The sequence below is a fragment of the Salvelinus alpinus genome, chromosome 32 (genome assembly GCF_045679555.1).
Source record: "Salvelinus alpinus chromosome 32, SLU_Salpinus.1, whole genome shotgun sequence".
Taxonomy (NCBI): domain Eukaryota; kingdom Metazoa; phylum Chordata; class Actinopteri; order Salmoniformes; family Salmonidae; genus Salvelinus; species Salvelinus alpinus.
In genome coordinates, this window is record NC_092117.1 from 17,798,667 (window position 1) to 17,821,878 (window position 23,212).

At 42.5% G+C, this 23,212-nt stretch overlaps 1 protein-coding gene across 1 annotated transcript in view; it reads left to right on the top strand.

The window, feature by feature from the left end:
• The window catches only part of LOC139562344 (protocadherin-15-like), a 289,491-nt gene that overhangs the window by 86,308 nt on the left and 179,971 nt on the right, over positions 1–23,212 (top strand). Inside the window, exons 6-11 of the mRNA XM_071380009.1 lie at positions 480–635; positions 3,745–3,864; positions 4,033–4,143; positions 8,193–8,363; positions 16,468–16,576; positions 16,742–16,854. Coding sequence (XP_071236110.1) covers positions 480–635; positions 3,745–3,864; positions 4,033–4,143; positions 8,193–8,363; positions 16,468–16,576; positions 16,742–16,854 — 780 coding nt within the window. The remainder of the gene's footprint in view (positions 1–479; positions 636–3,744; positions 3,865–4,032; positions 4,144–8,192; positions 8,364–16,467; positions 16,577–16,741; positions 16,855–23,212) is intronic.

A 23,212-nucleotide genomic window follows, 5' to 3' on the forward strand; every position in this document is an offset into this window, starting at 1 on the left:
GAAATATCATCAATGTTTGACTGTTTTTCACAATGAGAACAGTTTGGCCGCTGTAAATACTGGTATCAAAACAAGTCCAAGAATGCTTGAAGTGCTATACAGATCCCACTGTTTTGAGGCTCCTGGATTGATTGCACTGCAATTTCCTCATTGTAAGGACAAATCAGTTCTGTTGGATTGATTTGAAACCTCTGCCTCCTTGTCTTGGAGCCCATCCACCACTTCCCTGTTCAGAGTCTGTAAAATCCCAGAACACTGTGAGGTAGAAAAGCATTCTTTCTGTGGCTGTGTTGGAAACATTTGGAACTAATCACCTACTGAGTGCGTTCGAGCAGTGTGACAATGTATTTTACAAAGATGATTGCATAATTATTGGTTTATTGAATTGGTTGATTTCTTGTATCTCTTTCTCGCTCTCTTTCTCTTTCTCTTGCTCTCTCTTCTCTCTCTCACTCTCTCACTCTCTTTCTCACCCTCAGCCCCCCTCCTCTATCACTACAATCGTGGTGAAGGTCCAGTGCACCAGTGAGCTGGTTGGGACAGTGATTCTTCACGAGGTCCGGATTGTAGTCAGGGACAAAAACGACAACACACCTCGCTTTCAGCAGCCACGCTACTATGTGGCCGTCAACGAGGTGAGAGAGAGGGAGAGAGTTACTACAACAATTGTTGCTTTTTACTTTAGTGAGCATTTCTTTCTCCCCCGGGTAAGTAATTCAGCCTGGCATGACCCTTCCCACAGAGGTCAGCAAAGCCCAGAGGCCTTACAGACAGTGACTCCTATACTGACTACTGTTGAAGCAATTATGTAGTACATTAATGCTTCATTCTTTCAAAAAAAAAGAAAGGTCAAGGTTTGGTCATCATTGAAATTAAGGACCTACCTAGTTAAAGAGTCAAAGCTTTGTTGATGTAGGCACAGTGGAATAGAGTGTAGACTAGGCTACTCTGCAGTAACAGGAGTATTCTGCACTGGGTTCCACATCTTATTTTTCTCAGTTTTTTTTTCTCTGTTACGCCTTCTGCACGGAGACAGAGTAAAACATGACAACAGCTATTCTACGCATATTAGGCAGCAGCTTCCGAGGATAACAAAACAATAGCAGGTCCTTAGATCTCCTGGATATCTGTTCTTCCTCTATTGCATGAAATTGCTCTGACGCATGGACGGTATCACACTAGTTATGCGTTCCCAGTGAATCATGGGGTTCCTGTCTGTGTTCTCTGCGTGATTTAGTTGTCACCATACTCCCTATCTGACCCAGAGAGCTCAACGATGCTAGTGTGTGCATCTTTTATTTACAACAAAGTGATAGCGGCATGAGTCAGTACTCTCCCTACCAGACCATACAGAGAGCACAGTGGAATATCACATTTTATCTAATGCTGAATGGGTAAAACCTCAGTTCCAGTTGGTGTCTATTCCACAAGTTACCACCGGCTAAATCTACGACGTTAAAATGCCTATTTACTCTGTTCCATCTGACTGCGTAATCCACTGTCTCATCAACCCAGCCAGGCAATTTATAATCTTGATCTCCACTATAAAAGCATTTAGACATTATCTCACGTTTCATTTAGACTAACATTTAGTTTTCAGCAGAAATTTGTATAAACCGTTGCTGTCTGTCTCTCCAACTTTTGCAACATTGTTTCAGTATTCAAATTCGATCTCCAACTGTCGCAAAGTAATGAACGTGTGGCTTTTCTCAGCCAGTTGAAATCAAGAATCAGCATACTTTTATGGATATATACAAATAAATGCCAGTAGAAGACAGATAAAATGCAGCTAGTTTGCAGTCTCTCCAGCTTCAGTTTGAAGTGATTATGTTAGTTGTGTTGTTGGCGAGCTCCTCTGAACAACTGTGTTCTGACGAGAGAGCACATTTTCTATTCCAGGTGAAATCGCACATCATTAGCTCATTAGTTCACAGCTTAAACAAATGCAAATGTAACTACATTTCTGGCTGCACTGTTTGACTGTAAGTTAGACGTAGTTGGCTAGCTAGCAAGCAAGGGATAAGAACATTGCCAGCCAGTATGGCATTTAGAACGGACGACTGGGTCGCGTCCATATAAGACTGAACATCTGGGTCACGTCTCTGGCAACCGAACCAATAGAACGAACAACCAGCCAGCTTCGGTAGTAACCCTAGATTTGTGTCGGGACTATATATTGTGGAAGGATGAAATAGTATGAATAAATTCCTCAAAATAATGTTTTTAATGAAAATATGTAAATCGTTATTTGAATATGTTGTTAACCCGTTGTATAAAAGTGACAATTCCCCCAAAGACGTTGTTTGGAGGATATGTTGGTACAGTTAACAATACCCATATTATGTCATGTTTCATGTTTTGTGTGACCCCGGGAAGAGTAGCTGCTGCTTTTGCAACAGCTAATGGGGATCCTAATAAAATACCAAATACCAAAATACCCGTGCCAATATATCCTCCAACACCGGCTTCTCTTAAATATTTTGTATTATGCATCACTGTGTTTAGAGTTATATAATATGTCTAATCAAAAACAGCCTGTGATATCTACACCTACAGCAAATTGACTTTTGGCTGCAATTTGCAGTAAAACCTTTTTTTTTACCACAAACTGTTATCTACCTACAGTATTCTTAAATGAAACGTACATTTTGACCAAAAGGTCTGCAGAAATGAACAAACAAGCTAATTATGTGGATACAGAATGTGCATACACATTTGATGATTGATTTTAATCTCCTACATTTGCTGATATAGCTCTCTGAAATTGCTATGGTTCTCATCCATCATATCTCGCAGCTGTCAGAAGAAATACATTTCATTTAATGTTGAGTGTCACTGTCAAATACACTAGTTATTTCTCTGATTCTCTTTTCCAAAATGTCATCACATTACATTAATGACACTGGACACATCTTATTATTTCAGCAAACCTTTGATATGTACAGATGTCAGATCTTAATTTGAGCCAGTTTGCTACAGCAGGAAAATAATCCTGCAGCAACAGGAAATATTAACTATTATGTGGATTAAAATAATGGACATTTTTGTAGAGGTTGATACATTTTTTGTTAGGGCAAATCAAGTCTGAAATGTCAAAGTGGAAATTACAAACTTTAGAAGGCTTTTTAAACCTCAAATACACTTAAAATGTGCAAATTCTCAGCAAAGAAAGTGAACAAATTAAGATCCTACCTCTGTAAGATGCCTGTATCGAGAGCCTCCGAGTCAGACAACCATGACTTTTGTCTCCTTTGTTGACACTTCCTATGTTCTTCACGCTAAGTTCCTGTCAGTGTGTATTATCCCAGGAAACATTACTCCCTGAACAGTGTTCTGAATCAGACTCCACTGCTTTCAAATCTCTCCTGAACTGAGCTCAACTCCCGTCGGGCCCCCAGGTGCTCTAGAACACAGCTCTCTGGAGGCCCCTCTTGCAGCATCTCTCTGAGAGGTTGTTATGGCTGTCAGTGGGGTGCAGAGGCCCCCAGAGAAATATTCATCCACGGCTGCCGACGAAAATATTTTCAGTTCAAATCAGTGCATTCATTCACTCTTCCTAACAACAAAGGTCTCCACTTCTTGCACTTCTGGCAGTATTTGGCCACCTTCTATAGAAGACACTGTGTTCCTGCGATCTTGGGAGGGGTCAGTAATATCAGTGAGATGTAGCATATAGAGTTGATACAATGTCCAGACAGAGGGACATGCCTGTTGACAGTATTCTCTCTCTATCTCTGCCTCCAGCTCACTCCTGCCGGGACCACCATATTCACAGGCTTCAGTGGAGACAATGGGGCCACAGACATCGATGACGGGCCCAATGGACAGATAGAATATGGCATCCAGTACAACCCCAACGACCCAGTACGTGGATGTAATGATTACTGACTGCAGATTTTGACTTACTGAAGCTATACGACAATGGGACAGCGGAATAATGTCTGTTGACAGTGAAACCTATGACTGAACACTGCCTGTCTCTCTCTCTTTCTCTTTCTCTCGACCTCTCTGTCTCTCTTTCTTCTTTCTCAGGTGTCTAATACAACTGTGGTTGTAGGGAATACTCTCTCTGGAAACATTGTTCTGGCTGAGAGACTAAACTACGAAGAGAAAACACGCTACCTGGTCATTGTTAAAGCCAATGTGAGACACTTTGTTTGTTTGTTTGTGTGCTCCAGAAGTGTGTGTGTGTGCATACGCATGTGTGTTTGTGCATATTAAATATTAATGAACAATATGTTTTGCTTGGTGTCATGGTAGTGAATTGACAGTGAGAGTTTTTGAATGTTTAGGACTTGAGGTTCCATGGATCTGTTTGTTTTCTACTCTAGCTAAGAGAATGGATTGGCGTTTTGCAAGGTTTTGGACTGAATGGTTGGTTTAGGGACTTGTTTTGTTCAAAGTGTTAAGTGCCGATGTTTAGAATATAGGGTAAATTGCTGATTGTTACTTTGTTTGGTTTATGCTTCATTAAGTTTGCCATCGCCAGATAAACCTTACTACCATGAACAAAAATATAAAAGCAACATGCAACAATTTCTAAGATTTTACTGAGTTACAATACTTGCGAAAGTATTCCCCCCCTCTGGCATTTTTCCTATTTTGTTGCCTTACAACCTGGAATTAAAATAGATTTTTATTGTGAAGCAAACAAGAAATAAGACAAAAAAACTGAAAACTTCAGCGTGCATAACTATTCACCCCCCCAAAATCAATACTTTGTAGAACCACCTTTTACAGAAATTACAGCGGCAAGTCTCTTGGGGTATGTCTCTATGAGCTTGGCACATATAGCCACTGGGATTTTTGCCCATTCTTCAAGGCAAAACTGCTCCAGCTCCTTCAAGTTGGATGGGTTCCGCTGGTGTACAGCAATCTTTAAGTCATACCACAGATTCTCAATTGGATTGAGGTCTGGGCTTTGACTAGGCCATTCCAAGACATTTAAATGTTTCCCCTTAAACCACTCGAGTGTTGCTTTAGCAGTATGCTTAGGATCATTGTCCTGCTGGAAAGTGAACCTCCGTCCCATTTGCGAATCTCTGGAAGACTGAAACAGGTTTCCCTCAAGAATTTCCCTGTATTTAGCGGCATCCACTGTTCCTTCAATTCTGACCAGTTTCCCAGTCCCTGCCAATGAAAAACATCCCCACAGCATGATTCTGCCACCACCATGCTTCATGGTGATGGTGTTCTCGGGTGATGAGAGGTGTATGGTTTGTGCCAGACATAGCGTTTTCCTTGATGGCCAAAACGCAAAGTTTTTGTCTCATCTGACCAGAGTACCTTCTTCCATATGTTTGGGGAGTCTCCCACATGCCTTTTGGCAAACACCAAACGTGTTTGCTTATTTTTTTCTTTAAGCAATGGCTTTTTCTGGCCACTCTTCCATAAAGCCCAGCTCTGTGGAGTATACGGCTTAAAGTGGTCCTATGGACAGATACTCCAATCTCCGCTGTAGAGTTTAGCAACTCCTTCAGGGTTATCTTTGGTCTCTTTGTTGCCTCTCTGATTAATGTCCTCCTGTCCTGATCCGTGAGTTTTGGTGGGCGGCTCTCTCTTGGCAGGTTTCTTGTGTTGCCGTATTCTTTCCATTTTTTTATATTGGATTTAATGGTGCTCCGTGGGATGTTCAAAGATTCTGATATTTTTTTATAACCCAACCCTGATCTGTACTTCTCCACAACTTTGTCCCTGACCTTTTTGGAGAGCTCCTTGGCCTTCATGGTGCCGTTTGCTTGGTGGTGCCCCTTGTTTTGTGGTGTTGCAGACTCTGGGGCTTTTCAGAACAGGTGTGTATATATACTGAGATCATGTGACACTTAGGTTGCACACAGATGGACTTTGTTTAACTACTTATGTATGAGGAAATCAGTCGATTGAAATCAATTAATTTGGCCCTAATCTATGAATTTCACATGACTGGGAATACAGATATCCGTCTGTTAGTCACAGATACCTTCAAGAAAAAGTAGGGGTGTGGAAAACCAGTCAGTATCTGGTGTGACCACCATTTGCCTTATGCAGTGCAACACATCTCCTTCGCATAGAGTTGATCAGCCTGTTGATTGTGTCCTGTGGAATGTTATTCCACGACTATGCAGTGTTGCTGGATATTGACGGGAACTGGAACACGCTGTCGCACACATCGATCCAGAGCATCCCAAACATGTTCAATGGGTGACATGTCTGGTGAGTATGCAGGCCATGGAAGAACTGGGACATTTTCAGCTTCCAGGAATTGTGTACAGATCCTCGCGACATGGGGCTGTGCATTTTCATGCTGAAACATGAGGTGATGGCGGCGGATAAATGGCATGACAATGGGCCTCAGGATCTCGTCATGGTATCTCTGTGCATTGAAATCTCCATCGATAAAGTGCAATTGTGTTCGCTGTCCGTAACTTATGCCTGCCCATACCATAACCCCACCGCCATCATGGGGCACTCTGTTCACAACGTTGACATCAGCAAACCGCTCGCCCACACGACGCCATACACACTTTCTGCCATCTGCCTGGTACAGTTGAAACCGGGATTCATCTGTGAAGGGCACACTTCTCCAGCGTGCCAGTGGCCGTCGAAGGTGAGCATTTTCCCATTGAAGTCGGTTATGACGCCGAACTGCATTCAGGTCAAGACTCTGGTGAGGACGACGAGCACGCAGATGAGCTTCCCTGAGACGGTTTCTGACAGTTTGTGCAGAAATTATTTGGTTGTGCAAACCTACAGTTTCATCAGCTGTCTGGGTGGCTGGTCTCAGATGATTCCGCAGGAGAAGAAGCCAGATGTGGTCCTTGGATGGCGTGGTTACACATGGTCTGCGGTTATGAGGTCAGTTGGACATACTTCCAAATTCTCTAAAATGACTTTGGAGGTGGCTTATGGTAGAGAAATGAACACTACATTTGCTGGCAAAAGCTCTGGTGGACATTCCTGCAGTCAGCATGCCAATTGCACACTACCTCAAAACTTGAGACATCTGTGGCATTGTGTTGTGTGTCGAAACTGCACATTTTAGAGAGGGGGACCTTTTATTGTCCCAAACACAAGGTGCACTTGTGTAATGATCATGTTATTTAATCAGCTTCTTGATATGCCACACTTGTCAGGTAGTTGGATTATCTTGGCAATGGAGAAATGCTCACTAACAGGGATTTGAACAAATGTGTGCATAAAATTTGAGAGAAATACGCTTTTTGTGAGTATTTCTGGGATCTTTTGTTTCAGCTCATGAAACATGGGATCAACACTTGTTGCGTTTTAATTTTTTGTTTTGTGTAGTTACTATTTGTTGTTACTGAAATGAAAATGTACATAATTGGAAGGAAAGATAGCAGCTGTTGCAGATTACACATTTGCAATTAAAGTGCAAAGCTTTTTACAAAGCCTCTATACGCTTTGATTGTTCGACTGTTTTTAATTCTTTGCTTGACTGACATGGTGTTCTAATCCTAGAATAAAAGCAGCACAATGATCATTGATTTGTTGTGGTTATGTAGAATTTTGCATTCTGGATTATGAAAGGATGGAGACAGCTTCTCATCAAGGGACAATTGTTTATTCCATCACAAGAAACAAATCCACAAACAAACAACCTTTCAAATAGCCTACAAGTTACATAACCCATAATTACTTTTAGTCCAGAACCACCTAACTGAAAGGTCGGCCCCTTTTTCCTGTTTCCATTACTATTTATTTCCACATTTGCATAACGACTCCAGGCTCTCTTTGGAGCTCCGTCAGATAACTGTTCGTAGGCTAACAGCCTAACATATCAGGATTTATTTAATTAGAACTTTTATAAGAGGAAGGGCAGTGGCTCCCAGACTCCCAGCAGGCCACATTAGATATTGGAAATAATGTGGCTCTAATGAGACTGGTTTAAATGCTTAGGGTTTTAATAAATGAATTTTTATAAAAGATGTAGTGTGGCCTTGCTTATTATTTCTGGTCATTAGCCGTGAAGAGTCCCTGACAAGGATTATGAATCAGACACTGTAATGCTACAGAATGATATTTTAAGTAGAGCGATGGTACATGAATATATATTTCTCAACCCATTATGCTCACTAAGATTACAAAGTTGATCGTGGAATTGAAAAGAGAAATTTTGATTGATTTTGATGATATTTCAATGTGTTATTCATTAATAGCTTTGGTAAGTAACCATGTTGACTTGCATCCTACAGGACCGTGCCCCGTACGATGCCAATAGGCGGACCGCTACGACCACATTGACAATAGATGTTCTGGATGGAGATGACCTGGGCCCCATGTTCCTGCCCTGTGTCCTGGTCAACAACACCCACGACTGCAACCCAGTCACCTACCGAGTCACCATACCAGAATTCACCAAACCGGTACAAAACACACTGTGTGTGTGTGTGTGTGTTTTTGGTTTTGCTATCCTGGGTACCAGAAGTCCTCACAAGGATAGTAAAACAAGAAGTCCTCACACCAATAGTAAAACAAGGACATTTGACCGATTCCCACAAGGTAAAAGGCTATTTTAGACTCAGGGGTAATGTTTAGGGTTAGGTTAGTGGGGGTATGGGAGGGGGATTAGGCTTTGTGCGTGTGTAAGCGAACAGGTAGTCAGGCAGGTGATGATCTGACAAGTGTGTATATCATCAGTCACAGCGCTATACTGGCACAGACCAGCACCACGCTGGAAGAACAGGATGGCAGGAGAGTGTGGAAGTAAATGCCACATCTGCAGCGTTTGAAGTGTGAGTGTGTTCCTCACGCACACTAATCCTTGCTGTTTTGTCTCAGCATGGTCATTTAAAAGCATTTTCTGGTCTGGTGGAACAGCAATTACAGCTGAAGTTTCAGTTAGCTTCAGACTAAAAACACCAGCTGAATTCCAGTCAAAAAGCGATAGAGATTGATATAGCTTTGGTAGGAAATGTAGAGCAGAAAGAGAGGGAGAGAGGGGTGGGTGAGTCAGACTGAGGGAAAGAGAGAGGGGGGGTGCGGTGGGGTGCTGTGGACCTGACATCTCTCACAGGATGTCGGAAATAAGAGGGAGAGAGAAAAGGAAGAGGCCTTTATGAGTGCTGGGAGGTAGTCACCAACTACAGTGTCAAACTGAGATTGGAGTTGCAGAACGTGACAGTCCCATGTGTTTTTTGACGATGTACCTCTGTGTCTTCTCTGCTCACTCTGTGTCACTGGGTCCCTGAGGGAGTAAGAGAGAAAGACTTAAAAATATGGTGATAGTGACTGAGAAAGGGAGAAGGAGAGGAGATGGACAGTGACCTAAATAGTTAGAGACATGGATAAAAGAGAGAGAAATAGAGAGTCATTGTGAATCCAGTTGTTGGCTGAGAGGAGTCAGGGTGATTTATAATTAATGATAAAAGGTTTGCAGACTGCTAAGTATGCAGGGCCGGGGAGCTGTGTGGATTTCTACAGTACAGTACCCAAAGCTCAGCTTTCTCATCAGTGGAAGAAATGTTGGAAGCTAGAGAGCAGGAGTAAAAAAGTATTTCTCTATCTCTTGTTCTCTCTCTCTCTCATGTTCTCTCTCTCTCATGTTCTCTCTCTCTCTCTCTCTCTCTCTCTCTCTCTCTCTCTCTCTCTCTCTCTCTCTCTCTCTCTCTCTCTCTCTCTCTCTCTCTCTCTCTCTCTCTCTCTCTCTCTCTCTCTCTCTCTCTCTCTCTCTCTCTCTCTCTCTCTCTCTCTCTCTCTCTGTCTCTCTCTCTGTCTGTCTGTCTGTCTGTCTGTCTGTCTCTCTCTCTGTCTGTCTGTCTGTCTCTCTCTCTCTCTCTCTCTCTCTCTCTCTCTCTCTCTCTCTCTCTCTCTCTCTCTCTCTCTCTCTCTCTCTCTCTCTCTCTCTCTCTCTCTCTCTCTCTCTCTCTCTCTCTCTCTCTCTCTCTGTCTCTCTCTCTCTCTCTGTCTCTCTCTGTCTCTCTCTGTCTCTCTCTCTCTCTGTCTCTCTCTGTCTGTCTCTCTCTGTCTCTCTCTCTCTCTCTCTCTCTGTCTCTCTCTGTCTCTCTCGCTATCTGTCTCTCTCTGTCTCTCTCGCTATCTGTCTCTCGCTATCTGTCTCTCAATTCAATTCAATTCAATTCAAGGGGCTTTATTGGCATGGGAAACATGTGTTAACATTGCCAAAGCAAGTGAGGTAGGTAATATACAAAAGTCAAATAAACAATAAAAATGAACAGTAAACATTACACATACAGAAGTTTCAAAACAATAAAGACATTACAAATGTCATATTATATATATGCAGTGTTGTAACAATGTACAAATGGTTAAAGCACACAAGTTAAAATAAATAAACATAAATATGGGTTGTATTTACAGTGGTGTTTGTTCTTCACTGGTTGCCCTTTTCTTGTGGCAACAGGTCACAAATCTTGCTGCTGTGATGGCACACTGTGGAATTTCACCCAGTAGATATGGGAGTTTATCAAAATTGGATTTGTTTTCGAATTCTTTGTGGATCTGTGTAATCTGAGGGAAATATGTCTCTCTAATATGGTCATACATTGGGCAGGAGGTTAGGAAGTGCAGCTCAGTTTCCACCTCATTTTGTGGGCAGTGTGCACATAGCCTGTCTTCTCTTGAGAGCCATGTCTGCCTACGGCGGCCTTTCTCAATAGCAAGGCTATGCTCACTGAGTCTGTACATAGTCAAAGCTTTCCTTAAGTTTGGGTCAGTCACAGTGGTCAGGTATTCTGCCACTGTGTACTCTCTGTTTAGGGCCAAATAGCATTCTAGTTTGCTCTGTTTTTTTGTTAATTCTTTCCAATGTGTCAAGTAATTATCTTTTTGTTTTCTCATGATTTGGTTGGGTCTAATTGTGCTGGGGCTCTGTGGGGTGTGTTTGTGTTTGTGAACAGAGCCCTAGGACCAGCTTGCTTAGGGGACTCTTCTCCAGGTTCATCTCTCTGTAGGTGATGGCTTTGTTATGGAAGGTTTGGGAATCGCTTCCTTTTAGGTGGTTGTAGAATTTAACGGCTCTTTTCTGGATTTTGATAATTAGTGGGTATCGGCCTAATTCTGCTCTGCATGCATTATTTGGTGTTCTACGTTGTACACGGAGGATATTTTTGCAGAATTCTGCATGCAGAGTCTCAATTTGGTGTTTGTCCCATTTTGTGAAATCTTGGTTGGTGAGCGGACCCCAGACCTCACAACCATAAAGGGCAATGGGCTCTATGACTGATTCAAGTATTTTTAGCCAGATCCTAATTGGTATGTTGAAATTTATGTTCCTTTTGATGGCATAGAAGGCCCTTCTTGCCTTGTCTCTCAGATCGTTCACAGCTTTGTGGAAGTTACCTGTGGTGCTGATGTTTAGGCCGAGGTATGTATAGTTTTTTGTGTGCTCTAGGGCAACGGTGTCTAGATGGAATTTGTGGTCCTGGTGACTGGACCTTTTTTGGAACACCATTATTTTGGTCTTACTGAGATTTACTGTCAGGGCCCAGGTCTGACAGAATCTGTGCAGAAGATCTAGGTGCTGCTGTAGGCCCTCCTTGGTTGGTGACAGAAGCACCAGATCATCAGCAAACAGTAGACATTTGACTTCGGATTCTAGTAGGGTGAGACCGGGTGCTGCAGACTGTTCTAGTGCCCGCGCCAATTCGTTGATATATATGTTGAAGAGGGTGGGGCTTAAGCTGCATCCCTGTCTCACCCCACGACCCTGTGTGAAGAAATGTGTGTGTTTTTTGCCAATTTTAACCGCACACTTGTTGTTTGTGTACATGGATTTTATAATGTCGTAATAATGTCTCTCTCTCTCTCTCTGTCTCTGTCTCTCTCTCTCGCTCTCTCTTTGTCTCTCTCTCTCTCTCTCTCTCTCTCTCTCTCTCTCTCTCTCTCGCTCGCTCTTTTTGTATCCCCTAAAAGCTTCACTTCAAGTACTGTCTTTTCAAGGTAACTAATTTAGCCAACATCTGAATGTTTCATATTTCCCCAGGCATATAACAATGCCTAGTCTAACATTCTGATGGCTAAACCTCTGGGCATATAGTGCCTAGTCTAACATTCTGGTGGCTAAACCTAGGAATATAGTGCCTCAGCTAACCTTCTGATGGCTAAACCTCCTAGGCATATAGTGCCTAGTCTTAACATTCTGGTGGCTAAACCTCATAGGCATACAGTGCATAGTCCTAACCTTCTGATGGCTAAACCCCCTATGGGTTCCAAATCATAGGTCTATGACACATAGGTCGTACACACAGTAGGCCTACTGAATAAATCCAGGCTTTCTAGGTCCGTTTCCCATCATTTATATTCCGCCTCCAACCCATCTCCCCAACATGACAGAATGAGTGGTGTCAGGTGTAGGAACTTGCCTACCTTGTTTTGTGCCGACTCCTGTTCCACTGATTCAGACTCTTTAGTTTCGACTACAAATCTTGGTGAATCCTGCCAATAACGGCAATTGTTGGGTTCTAAATTCCGGCTCAGTAATCTAGATGGATACCCAAAGAAAGCTCTAGCTAGATGTATTCACCACACTAGGTTATGCAGCAGTGAGAGCAGATACAGAGTCACAACATATATTTATAACCTCCAACTAGGCCTCCCTTCCCAAACAGACCCCCCTTCTGTGTCTAGGATGAACGATCAATCTCTGTGGCTGGGCAGATGGTGTTATCATCCCAGCATGAGTCCGGTACTCCTTCACGCCTCTCAAAGGTCTTCTTATCAGTCAAGTTAGGGAGTGCACATTATTCCAGTCCACTACAGTCCACAACCTAATTATCCTTCTCATACACAAGGAACACTTATTTCTATTTTTAAGAATAAGCCATGTATTCATACTAAGATAATGTAATGATATAATACATATTAAGAGGATATGTATCCTCCAAAGCTATCTATCTATTATGGGCAGTTGAACCAGTAAACCTATGCACAGACTCTGAGTACAACGCTTGTCAATGGTTTACAGTTTATTACCAGAGTAAAATGGACAGTGTTCACCAGCAAAGCACCCCCACACCATCACACTTCCTCCTCCGTGCTTCAAGGTGGGAACCACACATGCGGAGATCGTCTGTTCACCTACCCTGCGTCTCACAGACACGGTGGTTGTAACCAAAAATCTCCAATTTGGACTCATCAGACCAAAGGACAGATTTCCACCAGTCTAATCTCTATTGCTCGTGTTTCTTGACCCAAGCGAGTCTCTTCTTCTTATTGGTGTCCATTGGTAGTGGTTTCTTTGAAGCAATTTGACCATGAAGGCCTGATTCACGCAGTCTCCAACAACAGTTGATGTTGAGATGTGTCTGTTGAATTCTGTGAAGAATTTATTTGGGCTGCAATTTCTGAGGCTGGTAACTCTAATGAACTTATCCTCTGCAGCAGAGGTAAGTCTGGGTCTTCATTTCCTGAGGCGGTCCTCATGAGAGCCAGTTTCATCATAGCGCTTGATCGTTTTTTCGACTGCACTTGAAGAAACTTTCAAATGTTTTAAAATGTTCCGTATTGACTGACCTTCATGTCTTAAAGTAATGATGGACTGTCATTTCTCTTTGCTTATTTGAGGTGTTCTTCCTATAATATGGACTTGGGCTTTTACCAAATAGGGCTATCTTCTGTATTCAACTCCTACCTTGTCATACATTTTTAACAAGGCACACCTGTTAATTGAAATGCATTCCAGGTGACTACCTCATGAAGCTGGTTGAGAAAATGCTAAGAATGTGCAAAGCTGTCACCAAGGCAAAGGGTGGCTACTTTGAAGAATTTCAAATATGAAAAATATGTTCATTTGTTTAACACTTTTGTGGTTACTACATGCTTCCTTGTGTTATTTCATAGTTTTGATGTCTTCACTATTATTCTACAATGTAGAAAATAGTAAAAATAAAGAAAAACCCTGGAATGAGTAGGTGTGACTAAACTTTTGACTGGTACTGTTTATCTATAAATATATTAATGAATAGCTTACTAATATTAGTAAATATAAGAAAAATTATTAATAAATGTTTAAAATGCGATATACAATATTTTATCAATACTTTATGACCAGGGGTTATCATAAAATGTTACCAAATTTGTTTTGCAGAGTTTGTTCAGTCTTCCTAGATTGCAATTCAAGGCTATATTATCAGCTTTTTTCTGGTAGTTCCTTGGAAAACTGTAGTAAAACCACTGCAGTAAAACCGTTGTGTTACTACAGTGCTTTCAGAAAGTATTACAAAGTGGGATTAAAATTTATTTAACTCACTTTTTTTGTACACAAAATAATCTGTAATGACATAGTGGACATTTAAGAAAAATAAAACAATACATGTTAGAATCACCTTTGGTAACAATTACAGCTGTGAGTTGTTCTAGGTAAGTCTCTAAGAGCTTTGCACTCCTGGATTGTACAATATTTATACATCATTCTTTTTAAAATGATTCAAGCTCTGTCAAGTTGGTTGTTGATCATTGCTAGACAGCCATTTCCAGGTCTTGTAATAGGTTTTCAAGTCGATTTAAGGCAAAACTGTAACTAGGCCACTCAGGAACATTAAATGTCGTCTTGGTAAGCAACTCCAGTGTAAATATGTCCCTGTGTTTTAGGTTATTGTCGCGCTGAAAGGTGCATTTGTCTCATAATGTCTGTTGGAAAGCAGACTGAACCAGGTTTCCCTCTGGAAATGTTTCTGTGCTTAGCTCTATTCCGTTTCTTTTTATCAAAAAAACTCCCTGGTCCATGCCGATGACAAGCATACCCATAACATGATGCAGCCACCACCATGATTTAAAATATGAAGAGTGGTAATCAGTGATGTGTTGTGTTGGATTTGCCCCAAACATAAAGCTTTGTATTCAGGAATTAATGCAAATTTCTTTGCCACGTTGTTTGCTGTTTTACTTTAATGCCTTATTGCAAACAGGATGCATGTTTTGAAATATGTGTATTCTGTACAGGCTTCCTTCTTTTCACTCTATCATGTAGGTTAGTGTTGTGGAGTAACGACAATGTTGTTGATCCATCCTCAGCTTTCTCCTATCACAGCCATTAAGCTCTTTAACAGTTTTAAAGTCACCATTGGCATCATGGTGAAATCCTTGAGCGGTTTCCTTCCTCCCGGCAACTGATTTAGGAAGGACACCTGTATCTTTGTAGTGACTGGGTGTATTGATACATCATCCAAAGTGTAATTAACAACTTCACCATGCTTAAAGGGATATTTAATGTATTTTTTGTTGTTATTTCTACCCATCTACCGATAGGTGCCCTTCGTTTGCGAGGCATTGCTCTACTAAGGGACCTTTACAGATAATTGTGTGTGGTGTACAGAGATGAGGTAGTCATTCAAAACTCATGTTAAACACTATTATTGCACACACAGTGAGTCAATGCAATTATTATCTGAGTTGAATCACATTTTTACTCCTGAACTTATATAGGCTTGCCATAACAATGGAGTTGAATACTTATTGACATTTCAGCTTTTCATTTTTTATTAATTTGTAAACATTTCTAAAAACATAATTCTACTTTGACATTATGTGGTATTGTGTGTAGGCCAGTGACCCAAAATTCTCAATTGAATCAATTTTGAATTCAGGCTGTAACACAACAACATGTGGAAAAGGGTGTGAATACTTTCTGAAGGCACTGCAAATTCGTATGCTGTATGGTGAGGGTTTTCTCTGAATGAATAATTGATGAGTGTATTTATTGTAAGTAATTACAGAGGCTAGACACACCTTATTAAGTTGATATGTATTTATTTTCTCCCTTAGGGGTATTAGCTATCTGCTCTGGAGTCCTCACGAGAATGGCTGCTGGAGGAGTATTATAGCTAATCATCATTGTGCAGAGCTAGAGGGATTTGATTTAGCGCACCTCCATACATTGTAAAAGTGGTGGAGTGTGTTTGTGTGTGCGTGTGTGTGTGTGTGTGTGTGGGGGGGGGGGGGGGGGGGGGGGGGCGGGGGGATAAGGATTACAGTGGACCCTGGGATATAAATACTTTCCCCAAGGGAGGGATTCTGCCAGAGCTGTTGGTTAGCCATGTGCCTTCCTGTGCTAGGGAAGTACAACGCAAACCGCTAAGCACACATCCACTTACTGTATTAGCCATATGTGGGTACACTAGGGAAATGCAGAGCAAGCTAATTAGTGCTAAGGGTGTCTATTGGCAATGAGTGTGCGTGAATAAGAGAAGTACAGCACAACAAACAGATTAGCTGTGATGTATGGTACTATTATGCATGTTGGTGAGAATTCTGAGGAGGAAGAAACCTAAAGCTGTTTAATTAGATTGTTAGCCTATTGTGTTAACAGTAGTGTACTGTGTGAATGGGGACTGAATCTAACAAAGCCATAATACTGATATATTGTTTATGATATTTAATATTGAACATTTAATTGCATTTTGTCACGTTTCCCTTGTTCGCAAAAGGCTTAACAGTGTAATGGGGATACAAACTACTAACACAGTTAATTGGTTACTGACTCCCCCCTTTTCCTTCCTCCCTCCTTTTCAGAGTGAACTGAACCCGCTGGGGGTGACCCCACCTATCCGAGCTGTGGATATGGACAGGAACATTCAGCCCCCGTCTAAAAGGCCAGGGATCCATTACTACATACTGGTTGGTAGGTTCCTCACAGAGCTACCAGTCACACACATGCATGTTTGCATGATCAGTTCCACTAGTCCACTTTGATCCTTTATCGTTTAATCGCTAATGTCTTATCAATGGTCACCATTCATGCCCAAAAGCAAAAAACAGATTATTTGTGCGTGTTGTTTTACTTCAGGTCAGCCCTCAAAGTACCCAGACTACTTCTCCCTGAACAAGACGACCGCAGAGCTCCTCCTCTTGAAACCAGTCAGCAGAGACCTGTACACCAAATTTACCCTCATCATCAAAGTAAGCAAACCCACCTTTAACCTGAAATCAAGGTGCAGCATGTATCACACTATCAACCAGAGAATTTGGGTAAGCTTAGTCAGCCTTTAAGCCTGACAAAAGGCAACTTAACCAATGCTTACAGTAGTGTCAGTAATCTAGGAACATGTGATAGGAATCCCTACTTCTTATGAATCCTGATCAGAACTAGGGATTACCTGTGGTGATGAACAGAGCAGACTATCATCCACCCACCAGAACCTCTTTCTATTTAAAACGGTTGCCCCTGAGCACTGATCAGGTTGCCATGTACACAGAGAGGAGAGCAGAGGAGGGAGTGATCTCCACGCAGAGCAGAGGAGAGAGTGATGATGTGTGAAGAGCATGTTTTGTGTCGCCAGGAGAGTTGTCTATGGAGCAGGGCGAGGGAGATGGAGGGAGGGCGATATCAGGCTTATCTAGCTGAGTCACATGGAGATGGAACTGGTGCTGGGGGTATCAGCAGGGAAGAAGAGAGAGAATTAGAGATTGGTATCTGGAGACTGCTCTGGGTTAGCTAGTAGATACTGCTTTACAAATATGCCTGCTGCCATTGAAATACATTGAGATCTTTATACATCGAGATACCTGGAGGAGAGAAAATAGTATAACATAGTTGTATTTTATTGCTACTTGTTGTATAATGTTCAGCACCAAGGACATGTTGCACCAATGTTATCATTGATTCTGATGTCTCATTGGAAAAAGCCATTTTCTCTCAGAGGGTGGCTAGGACAAAAATGAAAAATATAGATGGGTGAGATGAATGGATGGGGGAAGAGGGGGAGACAATAATAGTCAGATCAATACAGAGGAAGGGGAAAGAAAAAAATAACAAGAGAAATAGAGAGAGAGGGGGGATTGAGGGAGGGGGGCAATGAAGATTGAGTGATAAACAGTGACTGTAGGTGGCAGAGAGTTTCCTGCAGCCTGGTGTGTTCTAGGAACGGAACACAGGTAATTTACCACTGCCTCCCAGAAACAGGGACATTACTAAAGAGACAAACCACAAGGGAACATACTTCATCATCCTTTTCCCTCCTACCCTCTCTCTATCTGCCTAACGCTTTCACTCGCTGCCTCTCTCTCTCTCTCTCTCTCTCTCCCCATCTCCTCTTTCTAAAAGCATTTTCCCTCCGGTGTTCCTGAGAGTAGATTAGATCCTAGGGAGAAACCACAGGGTAGAAGTGGGTGGTGGGTCGATGGTTGTCCAATCTCATCAGTCTGAGATGGGCAGGAGGTGGGGGTGGTCACAGGAGATGGACACAGTGAAGATGTACAGATAAATTGGTGGTGGTAGACATGGAAGGAGTGCTCTTCAAGCTGGGCGGCAGGAGGATATGAGAAGGATGGACAGATGAGGCAGCACTCCAAAAGGGAAAGTTGGAAAGCAAGCAATGAGCAGGGGAATCTTTTATTTTATACTCCAATATACTTGCAATAGATTCTATGCACAGGTACTCCGACCTTAAAAAGAAGACAGAGAGAATGTCCTAAAGAACACATTTTCTTGTGAGTAGCTAGGTTTACATCTAATTGGCGACTTTTCATGCAAATATTCTTAAATCAGCATAAAGAAGATATGTGAATTTTCCCACCGGTGGTGTGTTTCCACTGAACGAACTTGTGAATACAAATCAGTGTGTAGGGCCTCCCGGGTGGCGCAGTGGTCTAGAGCACTGCATCACAGTGCTAGCTGCGCCACCAGAGTCTCTGGGTTCGCGTCCAGGCTCTGTCGCAGCCGGCCGCGACCGGGAGGTCCGTGGGGCGACGCACAATTGGCATAGCGTCGTCCGGGTTAGGGAGGGTTTGGCCGGTAGGGCTAACCGAGGGGGGCGGGTGCACAGTGTTTCCTCCGACACATTGGTGTGGCTGGCTTCCGGGTTGGAGGCGCGCTGTGTTAAGAAGCAGTGCGGCTTGGTTGGGTTGTGCTTCGGAGGACGCATGGCTTTCGACCTTCGTCTCTCCCGAGCCCATACGGACGTTGTAGCGATGAGACAAGATAGTAATTACTAGCGATTGGATACCACGGAAATTGGGGAGAAAAGGGGATAAAAAATAAAAATAAATAAAAAAAATAAAAAAAATCTGGGTGTGATGACGTAGTACACACAAAATGTACTTTTCTGCTTAAGTTTGCATGTACCGAATAAAAATCTAAAGTTCAATGTGTTTCCATCACATTTTCAACTCTACCGATAGTTTTGTCACAAAAACTGTTGCGTTAATAAATAGCAAATGTGCCTACTTTGGTCTTGGCATGTACGCCAACAGCTCGGATATACTGTACAGTGCGGGTAGGCTGTGCGGGTTGGCTAGTCTACATGATGAGATTGTTACTGATAAGAATATTTTCATTTGTCAAACGACAGTCAAGCATCAAGTCACCAGAATTAGACCCTCAAGATTTATTGGAAAGGAGCATCAAGAAAGAAGCACTTTCACCACCCTGTGAAGTTCATTGTAACTTATTTCATCTCTAGCCTAATGAACTGCATGGTCTCCCGAGTCATAGTGGGAGGACCACACACCATGTCATCACGTTCACTTCAATATGATGGTTGTTATATCAATATTTGCACATAAAGGCGTTTCCACCGCCATTTCTCGCATAATACATTTTACCGACACAAAAAGATACCACCATGTCGAACGAATGATGTCGGCATTTATAAAGTTATACTGAAACTTCCTGTTTCCATCACAGCAGTTGTGATTTTTTTTTATACGGTATGACTTTACTCGCACAAAAACTGTGGATGGAAACTTAGTTATTACTGTGATATCTTATTTGAATCTTCAGACTACAGAAACTCTACAGTACATACTAGTGTGGTGGGTCAGTAGGTTCCCTCTGCTAGCATGATGGCATCATAGTATTCAGGTCACCTCTCTGCCTTCCCTCCTCCCTTCCTCTACGCCTCTCATCCTCTCCTCCTCGCCAGGTTCACTTGCAATGAAACAACATTTGTGTAGGAACTGCCTTATGGTGGTCTGACTGTATGACTGCACTTAATCGGTGGCTCATCATCCATGCTAGGATATAGTTTCACATGCGTGTTAGGTTACAGTGTAACTATCACTAAAGCTAATGTGATACTTGCTGTTGAAGGTTGAATGGTTGATTGGCTGAAGCGACATGCAAATTGATGCATGTTACTGTAGTAATTTCCCCCACCAACTGTGCTGCAATAAATGCTAAAACAATGGAAGCCCCTGTGTTTGTGTCACATAGATTGGTTACAGTATCGTATTATACACTGTCCATTACACAAGACACCGACATGGTTTGAAAAATGTTGAGTACAAATGTGTGTACCCAGTACAATGATGATCTCTTAGCTGCTGGGTTAAATTAAGAAGGTTATTTATGTCTCCCCAAAAAGACAATGTTTTGAACATGTCCTGGTCTTTGTCAGAACTTTCTAATAGGGTGTTGAATAGTGAATTGAATGTGCACACAGTTTTATGATTGCCTCAAGCAAACACGAATGCTGACATTTAGATTACGTGTCTGATTGCTGTGAATGCTTGTCAATAGCTAGGTTTAACATCAAGGATCCACATTACAAAATAACATGATTTGGATGCACTTATCCATTGAACTGGTTTCCGTGGTGAGCAGCATGAGAAGGTACATTTTTAAGAGAGCTACTAGGGGTGCAGGTCTTTGCTTCAGCCCAGCTCAAACACAGTAGCGGTGCGTGGGTAAAATCACTGAGGAAGCCAAGCCATGAAAGAATCCATATTACAACCTATGTTGTGATAAGTGCTATGTTTGCTCTATAACCCGTTCGTTCATAGGCCACCATGATATACAATAAGGCCGTGACAACAAAAAGATAAGTCAAACAGTGGTGGAATAAATTCAACAACACATCACATAACCAGAGAGCCGCATCTGTCCGGTGAAGTCTGCACATATTGCACGTAACAAACAGTTAATATTTCCAACAGTTTACTACACAGCTACTGATTTAGAAACACAGCGAGTTGCCCCAAGTCAGCACAAAGAAAACAGGAGCACTTTCTCAGCTATTCCAGCAGCATTTCAACTTAAACAATTCAATATCATCAGATCAAGATACCACAAACAATTTAGTCCAATCAACGTTGCTAAATATCATGTGGCTGTCCATGGTGCTGATTAGATTTCTGTGCGTGTGTGAGTCAAATGAAATAAAATACAATTTTATTTGTCACATGCGCCAAAGTCACTGCAGCCCCGTCGATGAGAATGGGGGCGTGCTCAGCCCTCCTTTTCCTGGAGACCACGATCATCTCCTTTGTCTTGATTACATTGAGGGAGAGGTTGATGTCCTGGCACCACACTTCCAGGTCTCTGATCTCCTCTCTATAGGCTGTTTCATTGTTGTCATTGATCAGGCCTACCAACGTTGTGTCGTTGGAAAACTTAATGATGGTGTGGGAGTCGTGCTTGGACAGATTCAGATTCAGAAAACGTTTAATGTCTTCAGAGAGGCAATTCATCTTGCAGCAGTCATAAAACATATCACATCTAAAAATGAAAAATAAATAGCAAAGGACTTTTACAAACAAATAGGCAGGTAAGTGCAGTTTCATAGTGCAAGTGCTAAGTGCAATTAGTCCAACATTTTGTTAAGTTGCAGATTTGCATTCGGAATAAAAGATTACTTGTCCCTATTTTTTTAACCTTAGGTAGTCTGTACCTGCGGCCAGAGGGAAGGAGCTGGAATTCAGAGTGGAGTGGATGGGAATAGTCAACCGCTATTTTATTTGCCTTATAGAGGGCTCTGGGTGAACATGGAGTACAGGAGGGGACTAAGCACGCACCCCTGGGGGTCCCTGTGTTGAGGATCAGCGTAGCAGATGTGTTGTTGCCCTTATCACCTGGGGGCGGCCCGTCGGGAAGTTCAGGATCCAGTTGCAGAGGGAGGTGTTTAGTCCCAGGGTCCTTAGCTTACTGATGAGCTTTGTGGGCACTATGGTGTTGAACGCTGAGCTGTAGTCAATGAACAGCATTCTCACGTAGGTGTTCCTTTTGTCCAGGTGGAAAATGGCAGTGTTGAGTGCAATAGAGTGCGTCATCTGTGGATCTGTTGGGGCGGTATGCAAGTTCGAGTGGGTCTAGGATTTCTGGGTTGATGGTGTTGATGTGAGCTCTGACCAGCCTTTCAAATCACTTCATGGCTACAGAAGTGAGTGTTACCGGTCGGTAGTCATTTTGGCAAGTTACCTTAGTGTTCTTGAACACAGGGACTATGGTGATCTGCTTGAAACATGTAGATATTACAGACTCGGCAAGGGACAGGTTGAAAATGTTAGTGAAGACAGTTGCCGGGTGGTCAGTGCATGCTCGGAGTACACATCCTGGTAATCCGTCTGGCCCTGTGGCCTTGTGAATGATTACCTGTTTAAAGGTCTTGCTCACATCGGCTATGGCAAGCGCCATCACACAGTTGTCCGAAACAGCTGGTGCTCTCATGCATGTTTCATTGTTGCTTGCCTCAAAGCGCACATGGAAGTCATTTAGCTCATCTTGTAGGCTTGTGTCACTGGGCAGCTCGCGGCTGGGCATTCTTTTGCAGTCTGTAATAGTTTGCAAGCCCTGTCACATCCAACGAGCGTCAGAGCCGGTGTTGTAGGATTCAATCTTAGTCCTCTATTTACGCTTTGCCTGTTTGAGGGTTCGTCTGAGGGCATAGAGGGATTTCTTATATGCGTCCAGGTTAGATTCCCATCTCCTTGAAAGCGGCAGCTCTACCTTTTAGCTCAGTGCGAATGTTGCCTGTAATCAATGGCTTCTGGTTGGGGTATGTACGTGGGGTCACTGTGAGGACCACGTCATCGATGCACTTATTGATGAAGCCGGTGACTGATGTGGTATACTCATCAATGCCATCGGATGAGTCCCGGAACATTTTCCAGTCTGTGCTAGCAAAACAGTCCTGTAGCTTAGCATCTGCGTCATCTGACCACTTCCGTATTAAGCGAGTCACTGGTACTTCCTGCATTTGTTTTTGCTTATAAGTAGGAATCAGAAGTATGGAATTATGGTCAGATTTGATAAATGGAGGATGAGGGAGAGCTATGTACGCGTCTCTGTGTGTGGAGTAAATGTGGTCTAGTGATTTTTTTCCTCTTATTGCACATGTGACATGCTGGTAGAAATTTGGTAAAACGGATTTAAGTTTCCCTGCATTAAAGTCCCCAGCCACTAAGAGTGCCGCCTCTGGATGAGCATTTTCTTGTTTGCTTATGGCTTTATACAGCTCGTTGAGTGCGGTCTTAGTGCCAGCATCGGTTTGTGGTGGTAAATAGACAGCTACAAAAAATATAGATGAAAACTCTCTTGGTA